General features: G+C 43.4%; 1 protein-coding gene across 1 annotated transcript in view; it reads right to left on the bottom strand.

The window, feature by feature from the left end:
* The window catches only part of TRIM14 (tripartite motif containing 14), an 84757-nt gene extending 71975 nt beyond the window's left edge, over positions 1–12782 (bottom strand). Inside the window, exon 1 of the mRNA XM_063455332.1 lies at positions 11941–12782. Within this exon, the coding sequence (XP_063311402.1) occupies positions 11941–12564 (624 nt within the window). The 5' untranslated portion in view covers positions 12565–12782. The remainder of the gene's footprint in view (positions 1–11940) is intronic.
* Positions 12783–13677: the final 895 nt, after the last annotated feature.

The following is a 13677-nucleotide window of genomic DNA, read 5'->3' as shown; positions in this document are numbered from 1 at the left end:
TAGAATTAGTGCATTGAAAGTGTTAAAATACCAACATTTAAAATACCCTGGGGTGTCTACTTTTAAAAAAATATATGGTTTGATGAGGATAAATTACATGGGCCGGCTTCAAAAATGTCCCAAATAGGATATTTGTGCATGATGACCAGTTCCAAGATGGAAAACTGGAATTCGCACCTTCCAAATAAGGTCTTTAGCCCCCAGAGAACCCGACACACCTATACATGGGTGGTATCACTGTACTTAGGAGATGTTGCTGAACACATATTGAGGTTTTCTTTGGCAGTAATCCTTAAAGTTCTCAGTATATGTATTCTTAAATTGCTTTGTGTGTCAAAAAAAATCACCAATTTTTTTTTTTTATGGCATAGATTGGTGGTAAAATGGTTGCAGAAACAGAGTCAAAATACCCCAAGTTTAATACCTTAGGTTGTCTTCTTTTAACAAATATATACTTATGAAGGGTTATTCAGGAATTCCTGACAGATATCAGTGTTACAATGTAACTTTCGTTAATTTTGAAAAATAAATGGTTTGGAAATAGCAAAGTGCTACTTGTACTTATTGCCTTATAACTTGGAGAAAAAAGCTAAGAACATGTTAACATTGGGCATTTCTAAACTCTGGACAAAATTTATAAACTGTTTAGCATGCGTGTTTTTTGGCGGTTGTAGATGCATAACAGATTTTGGGGGTCAAAGTTAGTAAAAGTTTCGGTTTTTTTTGTTGTTTCATTATATTTTATAAATTTTTTATAGTAAATTATATGTTATGATGAAAATAATGATATCTTTAGAAAGACCATTTAATGGCGGGAAAACTGTATATAATATTTGTGCTCGGAATTTAAATACGTAATGGATAGTAACTGTGAGCAAAGTTGGTTGTGGTGTGCCGAAACCAACGTACGAGTGGGCCTGTAAATAAAAGAGGGCCCACCAAGGAGAATGTAATTATAACAGGGTGTAGGTGGGTGGGAACAATCAGCTGAAAGGCAGAGGTGAGTAGGGGCTGGGAGTTTAAGTAGGGGACTTACTCCTCCCACAAATTCAGGCCTCCACAAGTTCAGGCCTTTTAACTTGTGCTCGGAATTTAAATACGTAATGGATAGTAACTGTGAGCAAAGTTGGTTGTGGTGTGCCGAAACCAACGTACGTGTGGGCCTGTAAATAAAAGAGGGCAAAAAGATAAATTTGAGAAATACACACTTTATTGCATTTTTTACAAAACCAAGTTGCTGAAAGCTTGGCGAAGCTCTTTCTCCGGCTGTGGAATATATGCAGTATATATGGAGGATTTCCACCGCCCCAGTCTCTTGATGATATGGACCGGTGTGTTAGTGCTAGAGGCTGCTCCTATACGGAAGGAGTGCCTAGAGAATGCAATCGGGTTGTGTCCGAGCTTAGATAACAGAATTCTGATATGAACCATCAATTTTGCTGTGGTTAACGGGTGCTCTTGTAGTGTTAAGAGCGGAGAGTCCAGTAGGTGACCGTGCAGAGTTGACCGTAGGTGGTCTAGTACTTTTACCGGACACCAGGCATTATCAGTAGGGAAGAGAGGAATTATAGTAGGGTGTAGTGACCGGTTGGTTTTAGTTGTAGGGATCGAAAGTTGGTAGTGATCCTCTATTTTAGTGAGGTGTGATATTTTAAGTCTTAGCTTCGTATCTCCTTGACAAATTACGGTGAACTCTCTAGGTCTGAGAAAACCGTAGAAAGCGAGATATAAAGCAGATTTGATCACCGTATTTGTGCCGATGTCGAATGGGGCTGTGTCAAGGAGATTGCTAAGTGACCTGAAGATAGGCCCATCTATAGGTAATCTAATGGTAGAGAGTGGAGGTGAAACCTTTGATATTCCTTTCAAAACCTTTTTGACGGGGTATGAAGACAGGAAAGGTGTGTTGTTAGGAAAAAAAGGTGAGGCTGTGGTGCTGGACCCCCGTGAGATATAGTTTAATGGTGTTGTGAGATAGTTTAAGGTGTAGGTGGAAAAAAGAGGCAAAAGCCACCATGGTTTGAATAGAGAAGTCACCTTGTAAACCGAACTCTGCTGTGAATATATTAAGAGCCCTATTGTAAGTGATAGCCGTGTTTGGTGATAATGCTTGGTGAGTGAGTGCTCTAGCGTGGTTCAAGAGTGTGCTTAATCCAGGATTAGATCGTGGAACCGTGGTGTCCTGGATGGTTGTAGGTGAGCCGTTGGGAGTGCCTGAGAAAATGCCTGAAATTGAGAACGAGAAAGAGCGTCAGCGGCCGTGTTGTGAATACCCGGGATGTGAAAACAAACTAAGTGAAACTGGCCGGATGCTGCCAACCAGGTCAGCTTGCGAATCAGCCGCATGATGGTCAGGGAAGATGATCGCCCTTTGTTCACGATTTCGCAAGCTGACGAGTTATCAGAGTAGCATTTGACTGCCTTGCCAGACCAGAGATGACCCCAGGTGTGTGCGGACGCCACAATGGGATAAATTTCAAATAGTGCTGAGGTCTCTCTGAATCCTGGCAAGGCATCCATATCAGTGGGCCAATGGCCTCTGAACCAGTGGTTCCCAAAAATGGCTGCAAAACCGGTATTGGCTGCTGCGTCTGTGTGGATGATGGGTGAAGAGGTGGAGAGAGGGGGAATAAACATGGAGATTCCATTCCAGTCCTTCAAGAACTTCCCCCACATAGCTAAGTCAGCCTTGGCGTGGGGGTCCAAAGAAACTGTGCCAGAGTCCGGAACTCCGTGCAGCAGGCAAAGGAGTCTGGATATGAAAGACCTTCCCTGCGGAATGATGCGCATCGCAAAGTTCAGGGATCCGAGAAGGGACTGAAGTTATTTTCTAGTGCAAACATCATTCCGCAGGAACAAGTCATCTCCCCTCTCAAACGTGACAGTTTGTCGTGGGGGAGGCTAGCTCTGAGGTTAACCGAGTCCAGTTCTATCCCCAGAAAGGTCAATTTAGTTGTGGGGCCTATAGTTTTGGCTGTGGACAAAGGGACTCCAAGTGTGGAAAATAGTGCAGTAGTGCTTCTGATTGCTGTGGGTGAAGGTGACCCTGGCTCTATTAGTAAAAAGTCGTTGAGGTAGTGGATAATGGAGTGACACCTGGTGACGTTCAGAAGCAGCCAGCATAGTGACTCTGCGAAAATGTCGAACAGTTTGGGGCTGCTTCGAGAACCGAAAGTGAGTCGTGTAGAGAAGTAATATTTCCCTCGCCATTTAACACCGTGTAAGTGCCAGAGTGAGGGGTGCATGGGTAGTAATTTAAACGCGTTTGTGATGTCCGTTTTGCTAAGCCAGGGTCGATTACCAGATGATATGATGGACTGTATGGCGTCGTCGATGGTTACGTACTGAAGTGAGAATTCGTCTGCTGGAATGAGTGCGTTTATGCTTGGAACAAAAGAGGAGTGCGGTGCCGATAAATCAATAATTAGACTTTTTTTTTTTTTTTTTTTTAGAATATTTGTGAATAGCAATACCAATGGGGTTAGTGCGCCAGGAGGAGAATGGTGAAGAGGTGAAGGGGCCGATCATGAAACCGTTGGTGATTTCAGAGGCAATGAGAGTGTCTATGGAGACTGGGTCTAAACGTGCTGACTGGAGATTAGGGCATTCTAGTGTACCTGGGGGAATGGCTACAATACCCTGTGAGAAACCCTATAGTGAACCCTGTGGTGAGATAATCCACCAGATGATTAAGCCTGGGATCCCTTGTCTTGAGCACCACAGAGATATCACCGTAATTGAATGCCTTGTTCTCAAGTACATCCTGTGAGGCTATGAGCAAGGACACCAGACACACATCCTTCCCGTCTAGGATATCTTTCCTGATAGAGTCAGGGACGGAGTGTGCTGGTGACTCAAATGGTGTAATGGCTGTGCCCGGTGCTGCAGGGGGGAGTATAGGAGGGCATGTTGGTATAGTAGGTACAGCCGTGAAAGCGACTGGGACTACCGTGGTAGTACCTGGGGAGGAGATGGCGCTTTCCACCTTAGATAGCCTGCTATTGAGGGTCTGTAGATTGGCCAAGATCTCTGCCAGGGTATCCTGGGTGGCCGTGCTGTTGCTTGGTGGTTGTCCTTGAGAGCTAGTCCCTGGCCTGGGCTCGGGGGCTTGGTGAGTAAGTAGCCTATAAAGTTCAGCCTTCCTAGCTGTGGCCGGAAAGGGGATTCCCCTGAGCCTAAGCTCGGCCGTAATTTTGGGAATAGTCCATGCTCTCAAGGACGTGGGGGTTGAAAGAGTGAGTGATTCGCCTTGAGACCCGGGTCTGGTAGGCGTGAATGGAGTTTCTTCTGTCAATTCTTTGGTTGGAATAGGTTCTTGGGACATTCTAAAAGGAATGATTATGTGAAAGATATATTAAAAGGGGCGTAAGGTAAGTAGGCGGGGTATGTGGGGTGGTGTATATGGAAGAACTGGACTGTAATGCTAGATGCCAAAGCGAAAAACTTAACTGTTGAATGTTTGGATAGGTGAGGCCCTGCTAATGCCAAGTGGCGGTGAGAGGCTCTACCTATGATTTGGCTTATGACGTAGTTGCCACAGACGTGGTGGCGGGATGTTGGCCTCTCGGTGACAGTAGAGAGAAATCAAAACGTGTGGCCGTGACAGGTGAGGCCCTGACTAGCGCCCTGTAGTAGGGCATGCGAGGCTTGTAACTATGATTTGGGCGTGGGGCCGTACCTCCGTGTTGAGGTGGGGGGGGATGGAAGGCCTCGCTGGGACGGGTTTTCTGATAGGGTGCGCTAAGGCATTAGCCTAGACCCTGTAGCCAGTTCGATTGTATATTTAAGGATAAGGTGAAAGGACTGGAATGTTGTGTAGATACTAACCTTGACTTCTTGCGAATGGTATCTGGAACCTTCTGGTGGTAATAAGTGTGGTAAGTCTCGTCTTATGCTGTCCTTGAGGAAGAGTCCTGAGGCTTTAAGACAGATGTTGACGTATTTATGCGTATCGTGGTGGCGTATGATTTGAATTGGGAGTAGGTTGTTTGTTAGGGGTGCAACGTGAGATCCTGCATTGAGGGATCTGGAAGGTTTAAGTGTGTGACTGGGCTGAAATAGATATTTGTGAGAAGGCTGGATGAGGCCTTGGGGTGACGATTGGACGTATTTGGGTATAGACGTAAGTACCTGAAGGTATGGCTGAGTACCGGGTCAGGTTTTGGTGTTTTCCGGAGCCTGATGGCTGTATGACCGTATGTCTGAGTAGAAATAATAGTAAAGAATTAACGTACCGTGGGCGTAAGCCTGTGGAAAAGTAGTAATGAACTTGAGACCGTGATAGGTTTTATATGAGGTGTAGTAACAAACGAGTTGTGAACTATACCTTGGTTTGACATAAAGAAATTACGTTATGCGAAACGGTTTAACTGTGTAGAACCGGGGGAAGCCTAGAATAATACTGGAGCTAAGGGTTAACCGAAGAAAAATTCCATAGTTAACGACAGGTGTGGAGGTAAGTAATAAAACCCAATATGTAAACATTTTAGGCCTATGGCTTTATAATGCAAAGTGATAAAATACAATACCTGTTCCTGTAATAAAAGACCTTGAAATAAACAACTTTAGCGCAGAAAAAGCGAGAAACCGATGCAGTCTGTAAAGCCAAAAATATGTGACAGCGTGATTATATGGAAAATGAATAGTACAGACGTTTATGTGCGGATATTGTGTTTATAAACAGTATTTATTAGTATATGTGACAAAATGAAGTGTTTAATAGGTAAATATGTGTTGTGGCAAGGTCAGAGAGGCTTTCTATGTTAGTAATAGATTGGAGTGCTCTCTATTCCCAGCATGATGGGGTTAATTGGTGGGAGTCACCCCTTGAATGTTATATACCAGGTGAATGTAATTAACCAGCACTAGGGTTTTAAAAGGTTAGCCTCTGAAGACATCAGAGAGTCTAACAGCTGGGAGAGAGGAGGCAGTTAAGCCTGAGACAAAGGTACTGTGTGAAACCTGCTTAACCCCTTAAGGACACATGACATGTGTAACACGTCATAATTCCCTTTTATTCCAGAAGTTTGGTCCTTAAGGGGTTAAAGTGCTGTATTTCATTTTGTTTAAAACTGGGAACTAGATTAGCTGGCCAGTTGGATAGTTAGTAATACTGTTTAGTAAGTCTCCAAGTTGGAGTAGGATTTATTTTCTTTTGTTTTATTTTGTGGGAGAGCACAACCTTGTATATATTGTGGAAAGTGACAAACTGCAGTACTATTTTATCCTGACTGTTGATTTGAAGTTTGTGACGAGCCTGGCCATCCTGCCACAGTGTATAGAAACCGTACGTTTATGATAGACGTGGATATTTTAAAAAGTAGTAAAACAAATTAACTGGTTAACATAGAAAGAAAATCACAAGGCAGATTTTTAAACAAGCTAAATTATTTCCCCAAACTGACAAAAAAAGGTATCAGTAGCAATATGACCGAACAGGGAATATACGTAAAGAAAAGTAGAATTCGTGAAATAGAACTTAGTGCATACTGTAGCCTATTTGAATAAGAACTAGCCGAAAATGGATTTAGAGCAAGGTGTTTGTGTTTTAATCGTACGAAACAGATTGGTCCTGGGTGACCAAACGGAAATAAGAGAATGCCCGTAATAATATTACTGTGTATATAAATAATAATAGATTAGGTAGTTTCCGTACGAATATGTAAAAGCAGTGATAAAGTGCCGAGCGTTCGTTTGTTTTGGCGTGAACACTGAAATCGGTTAAAAAAGCGTGTATTTGTACGAATATGATAGAGGGAGCCTACCCCTACGTTTTTAGGCCCGAACGGCGGGAAATAGCGGGGCGCTATTTCTTACACTTAACTTACGTGAACACAGCACCCCTACCCCCCACAGGGCCACAAGTTCAGGCCTTTTAACGTGTGGATACAGTAAATGAGGAAGAGGAAACTTACAGCTAAACACAAACACAGCAGAAATGTAAAAACAGCCCTGGTCCTTAACGGTAAGAAAATTGAAAAACAGTCTGGTCACTAAGGGGTAAAAAGATATCAAGGCGGGGGGCGGGGCCTGGCCGCCGAGCTGGCCGGTCGCACCTCACAACAGCTCCGGCAAATCTTGGCTCATAAACTTACAATTTGGACCTGTTGAACTCCCCTCGTTGACCTACCGCGGTGGGCTGGCACCTATGGAGACACTGGACCCGGGGAGAGGCTTGCAGCTGATGTTTTAGTCCCCCGGTGGGGTACGCATCGCTCCTTTTGGATGAGGCCTACTCAGGCGGTGAGTGAGGCGGACGGCCGCCGCCCGCTATCATGCCCAATGCTACTCAGCCAGGCTCCTTCGGTTGGGCGACCTGGGCCCTGTTCCGCCCCCCCCTCTGGGCCAGTGGGGGTGATCCCGGCCTGCACCCTGTACGCCCTGTGGCTCCTGCTACATCGGAGCTTTTGAGTCCCCGACAGGCCGCCAAAACACAACCCTGACCGCACCTAAAATGGTGGCGCAGTGACACTGCTGGCTCACACGAGCGCCTCTGGCTTCCGAGGGGATGGCACCCTCCAGAATCCCACGCAAGCCCTGCACGCCTGCAGAAACGGATCAGTACCCACTAACCCACAGCCGCAGTGATAGCTGTACAAGCAATACCACGAAAAAACGGCGGGAGCGACTACCTGCTAACCAGCAAAGCACAGACCCATCGTCCCAGACCCAGCAGACCCCTTGGACCTGCCCAAATGGCTTGCACAGAGTGCACACCATAACTCCATCCCGAAGAGCTGACCTACACCGTCTCCATAACGACGCAGTGAAACTAGCCAGCCGGACCGCAGGGAGTAGGCACCGGACAGCTGGGAGAAAACGACGGAAAAGAGCTCCACATCACAGCACTAAACAATTCTGGACTCACTGGGGGAGCGAAGCCTGCATAACTTACCTCCTTGGGGTACAAGTATCTGGCAGCCTGCCACTGGGGTGTCGGGGTGCTCCTATACTCTTATAGTTTTAAGCAAATGACCTCAGGACTCTACCTGCATATTAAGCGTAATTAGCAAGGGCAACAGCTTAAGGGCATAATTTAGCAACAGCTAACTCATGAGTAAATATCATAGTACTATAGTTCACAAGCTTGTGTTACAATAGATAATTGATTACTAGTACTGTTTTCTTGCTTACACGTACGCCTCATGCTATACTATAAAATGTGCAATACATTTACAATCTTAAGCGCAATTAGCTTGTTATACGCATGTCTAGCCTAGCATGTTATGCCATAAAAATGATGTCTAGAAGCCTGATATCTTCATGTAACATAAAAAACAAAAATGTGCCGATTGCCCAGCTACTGTTCTATTGCAAATTATAATGCCACACTACAACAACACTAGCAATGCCAACCTAGCACCATAAAGCGTTGATCACCTTACTATATTATCATAACAATTTCACTGTTTAGCCAAAGCCTGTTATAACTATATAAAAATGTGCAATGTCTCATGCCACTATCAAACTTATATGTATCAACAAACACGCTGTTGTGGCGTATGTCAATAATATGTAATAAACTGCACAACAAAAATAAAGAATAAAAAAAAAAAAAAAAAAAAGATATCAAGGCTTTTTTCCATCATCCATCTTCTCTTGATCCATCTTCTCACTGTGGAAACTAGAATCAGCAAAGGTAACAGTAGTAGTAGGCATTAGACTACTACCAGTACTAAGCGGTAGACTTGTAGAATCGGAATTAGAAGAAGAGAAATTCTGATGAATTTGGACCATTTACCGATTCTTCTGAAAAAATCTAACTAAAAAGCAGAACCGTGATCTAACTTGGAAACAACTGAATCGCCCAATGGCCAGTTGCTTCAAGATTAGATGTTAACAGTTTGTACACTGGCAGCACTAGCAGTCAGTTGACAGATGGTTAAAACTGCAAGTGATGGACAATATAACCTCCCCAGTAGTACAAGGGATGTTTTACACCACCCCCATGAGCCCACTCGCCATGTTTCAAGTGGAGGAATGTCTGCTAAGTAAAATAAAGAATAGCAAATGGGCAGCTATTGCTGCCTAGTCATTAGTAATAACCCCCATGTTTTAATTTAAAGAACCAGTGGTGGATAAACCACTGTCCATCCCCCGTGCCCCTACAGTGGGTGTTTTAATAAAAAGATTAAATGGGGTGATCGATCTTGTCAGGTCCCCTGCCTCTGCGCCGCTCGCGGCAGCCTTGCTTACCCCATCACCGTGAGCAGTGCCATCTGGTCCCTGTCCGCGTCGTGCGGACCTGACACTGTACGCTCCAGAACAGCATCCTTATATGTGTGCCAGACCCGGCCATGTGACCGAGCACACAGTGATGACCTCGAGGGAGGGAAGAAACATGTGTTGTGGTTAACACTAATTGGAGGTTAGCCAATCAGACACACCCTGTGTGTATATACGCTCACCTCCCCCTTGCCTCAGTGCCCTGTTGTGGTCTTTGTTTAGCCCAATAGCACATTATACTCTGTCTGATTAATTGGTTACCGAACTTTGGCTTGTCTTACGTTTACTCTATTTTCTCTGCTACCTGACCTCGGCTTGTCTCGTCGTTTTCCATCTCTCTATTTCCCTTTGACCTTGGCTTACTTTGACTATTCTTTTCATAGCTCGGCCATTTTAAGGACCGGTATTTCAATTCTGTCTGTTGTGCCCTGTCTGTGTGTTAGGTTCCTTACCAACTGTGTCAGATCTAATGTCTCCCATATGTCCCATCCATTGTCAGAAGGTGGGGGCTCTAATAATAATAAATGCAGAGGTCCTAGTGTCCCCCACAACCCCCATGCATGGAAAGCAGATGGCTATAATATTGACAATGGGGATCACCTATTAAAAAATATAATAAGGATTAAATAAGAATTACAAAAGGGGGTGGACAAGCCATTCTACAAAATGTTCTAAACATATATTGGTTGTTGGGCTTTTCCAGACATGAAAGTTCAGTCTGACTGAGCCCTCAGGGTTAAAGTTGGCCTATTTTTATTGCATCATGTTTTTATCTCAACATGTTTTTTTTTTTTTTGCACTCTAGTATGTTTTTTTATTTGTCCTTTTTTGGGGTCTGAAGACCACAAGTTTTAAGAAGGCAGAATACATGTGTCTTTGCAGGTTTTTAAACTGATTGGGTCACCCTCATTATTATTCTTAGGGTCAGGGGGTAGGTAGATTTTTTTTCACACATACACACACTTAAGGACAATGGCATGTGCACCCCCCTTCAATATTTTTGTTTAGAGCTGCCATCGACGTGTGGCGGGCAAAGGGGGATTTTAACAAAACATGAGGGCCCTCTGAAAGTTGGCACTATAGCATAAAACAACTGGGACAGGTATACTGAAATAACTTAAAGTCAGAAACAGGTCGGAGCTGATATGCTATTCAGGAACAAAATAATTCTTGGTTAATAGATAGTGAGGTCTAGTCACAGGAATTGGATCAGAAAAATAACAGGGTCAATATAACGGGTCTATGACGTAGGCAGGTTAGTTAGAAAGTGTGTATGTTGTGTGTGTTTGTGTGTTTGTGTGTCTTTAAAACGTCAAGGTTTAATTAATAAAGTGTGCGTGTATATATATATATATATATATATATATATATATATATACACACACACACACACACACAGATATATATACACACACACACACACACACACACACACACACATATATATATATATATATATATATATATATATATATATATATATAGATGGAAAAATACCGGCACTCCTAGGCTTTCCAAGAAAGTATTCTTTATTCCAGAGTATAAGATCAACGTTTCAGCTCCATTGCGGAGCTTTCATTAGGACACTCGTATCAAATAATTTTTTTGTTGGAGTGCAAGAGCTTCTTTTGAGATATATATATATATATATATATATATATATATATATATATATATATATATATATATACACACATCCTTACACCCAGCACTCACTGTCTCTGTTTTGTTTCTGCCTCAGTACAGAAACTCTTGTTCCAATACAACCAACGTCACAGAGCGCTCTTGAAGGACTAATAAGTAGGTTTCAATAGTTGCTACTTTGTTTGTGCAGTAATACTTAAGCATTAATATTTCAATCCTAACCAGGCTTTTTTTCAGGACCAAATACATGGCAAGAAAAGGCGCTGAAGTAGGTGAATAAGAAAAAGAGGGAGAGTATGATAAAAAGAGAAGAAATAATATGTACTAGCGCTTTAAGGTGCCGTTAAATAAGGGAGATATTCCAGACACAATATGATAAAAAGAGTTTAATGACGTCAGAGGACAGATAGAATTTAGCCACAGCTCCACTGGGATTACTGGTAAACTGTGAATATTAGTATACAAAGTTCCGAAATAGCATAGACTAAACAAGGTAACTAAGGCGTGAAGAGAGTAAATTATATAGGCAACTATTTATAAAGATTGTTACAGTATATATTTAAGCAGAGAACCACCATTACCAAATTTACAAACGTGGATTCTTAGTAAGAAGATTAAACTAAATACAGTAGTAGCAAAGGAGCAAGCAGCCTTCCCTCAGGTGAGAGCCAAAAAGAGGAATGTTGATAGACATAAATGTTTGAATAAACAAACACATGACTCATAACAAATATATGCATTTCTAAGCATATGTAAACATAGTAATCTACAAGTGCATATATTTAGTAACACAGCTTAGTAGATAAGAAAAGTTTTTTTTTGGTTTTTTTAAACACATGCAGGGTGGCTTTAAAACCGTCTTCACCCATGTAGCCAGAAATCTTTGCACTTCGAATATTCAACTACTCTGATAATAAAATCTGATTGTTATGGTCAAAGTGATAATGATAATGACTGCATCGTTTCCCAAGGTGACTGTTTCCATCTTAGAACCATGCCAAAAGCAACATTCTTAAAGGTTCTACCACAAGCCACACACCTGGCACATGTATTACCTGGTGTTATTATTACCTTCTTGTGCTGGACCTCCTGCTGTATGAGGGTTACAGGGTGTCCTTTGTGGGTCCCTAGGAGGGGGCACAGGGTACAGACACACAGCTTGCACGCCCCGCAGTACAGCTCCACCGCCCTCTCCCTATGCTCTGGGCACCGCCGCCCATCTCTCCTCTCCTCCAGCATCTGCACAGCCTGGTCCCCACCTGCATCGCACACCTGGTGCCCGGCCATGTCCTCGGTCTGGCCTCCTTCCCCCAGGATGTGAGGCTGGAAGTGTTCGGGGCAGTAGAACTCTCCGCAGGTCAGGCAGCCCCAGCGGGCCGTGCAGGGGGCCTGAGGCGGGCACCAATCACACTGCGCTGGCGGCTTAGCGACGTGGAGTTTCTGCTGCCCCCCAGCGGTGGTGCATGTAGGGCAGGGTCGCTCATTGTTGGGGATCCGATGCCAGTAGCTCTCCAGACAGCCCAGGCAGAAGCAGTGCCCGCAGGACCCCATGTGCACAGGGACTGGGCAGCTCGAGTTGCATAGACCACATGTGCCAAAGCCAGGGGGCATGCTGTGCCCTGCGGCCCCTGCTGGCATCACAGTGGGGGCAGGTGGGGAGCTGTGATACCTCCTATCTGTGCTCACACTGCCCATAGCTGCTCCTCTCCCAGCTGAACTCTTCTCTTCTGCTTTAATCACGGATTATTCCCCAATGCCAGTACACTCATGTAAGTCCGGAGAGCAGAGATTTATTCCCTTGGCATGTGCAATATAGGAGTCAGTGAGCACATGGCACTGGATTCATGGAGGCCAAGTACAGGTAGTCCTTCTTGTTGCCAGCCACTTCCCTGTATAGGCTTACTGTTCGCGTCCTGAAGAGGAAATGAAAGTAAAGCACTTAAAGTGACATGCATCATAAAGAGACTACACAGTTTTCTTGATTTGTTTTAGTTTGTATATTTGTCTAAAATTGTTTGGTTGCTTTTTTTTTTTTTTTAAACATTGTCAAATGATGCATATCCCTTTCAGGGATATACCTGAAGAAGTCCACAGGACGAAACGCGTAGGATATAGACGCTGGGGACTTGCATCTATTTATTATACCAGGTCCACTCTGAAATGGAGACATGCCTTTTTTACCGTTTGATCTTGTATGTGCAATTGTAATACATTTCTTTTTACTTCTATCTGCACTATTCTTTGGTTTCTTTTTACCTTTTTTTTTTTTTTAATTCTTTATTTTATTTGTGCACAAAGTTAAAAAGTAGCCTTGGTGCGCCACAACAGCGACATCAGGGACAGTTAGTAAACATTGATAATACGAGTCATGGCATTTGCTATTCAGGCACTTTTTTTTTATATCAATATTTCAGTAGTTTAGGTTCACAATTGGGTTAGGTGAATTAGTGAGATGCACATGTCAGAGGAGGGTGTTCAGAGGGGTGGCAAAGAGGGAAAGCATGACGTGTAATCATTATACAAGCAAAGCTGTACAATTTTATAACAAGACACGGAGGCTCATATTGCATATCCCTTTCTTTACTGTTGACAAATAGCAGCAAAGGAAACATACAGAGTGAAAAAAGAATGAACATGTGATAACCTAGGCCCCTCCCCCTCAGGTCCCAGTATAACAGGCAGCACTTCCCTTCCATTTCCCTCTTTCTTTGCTGCTCTGACACAAAGATAAGTACATGCCATATTTTCTCTTATATACTATTCATTGATAATTTAATGGATTTTTATTTAATTTGTATTATTTAGTCT

The sequence above is a fragment of the Pelobates fuscus genome, chromosome 5 (assembly GCF_036172605.1).
Source record: "Pelobates fuscus isolate aPelFus1 chromosome 5, aPelFus1.pri, whole genome shotgun sequence".
Taxonomy (NCBI): domain Eukaryota; kingdom Metazoa; phylum Chordata; class Amphibia; order Anura; family Pelobatidae; genus Pelobates; species Pelobates fuscus.
Note: the sequence above shows the minus strand (reverse complement) of the source record. Positions and strands in the feature narration are given on the sequence as shown.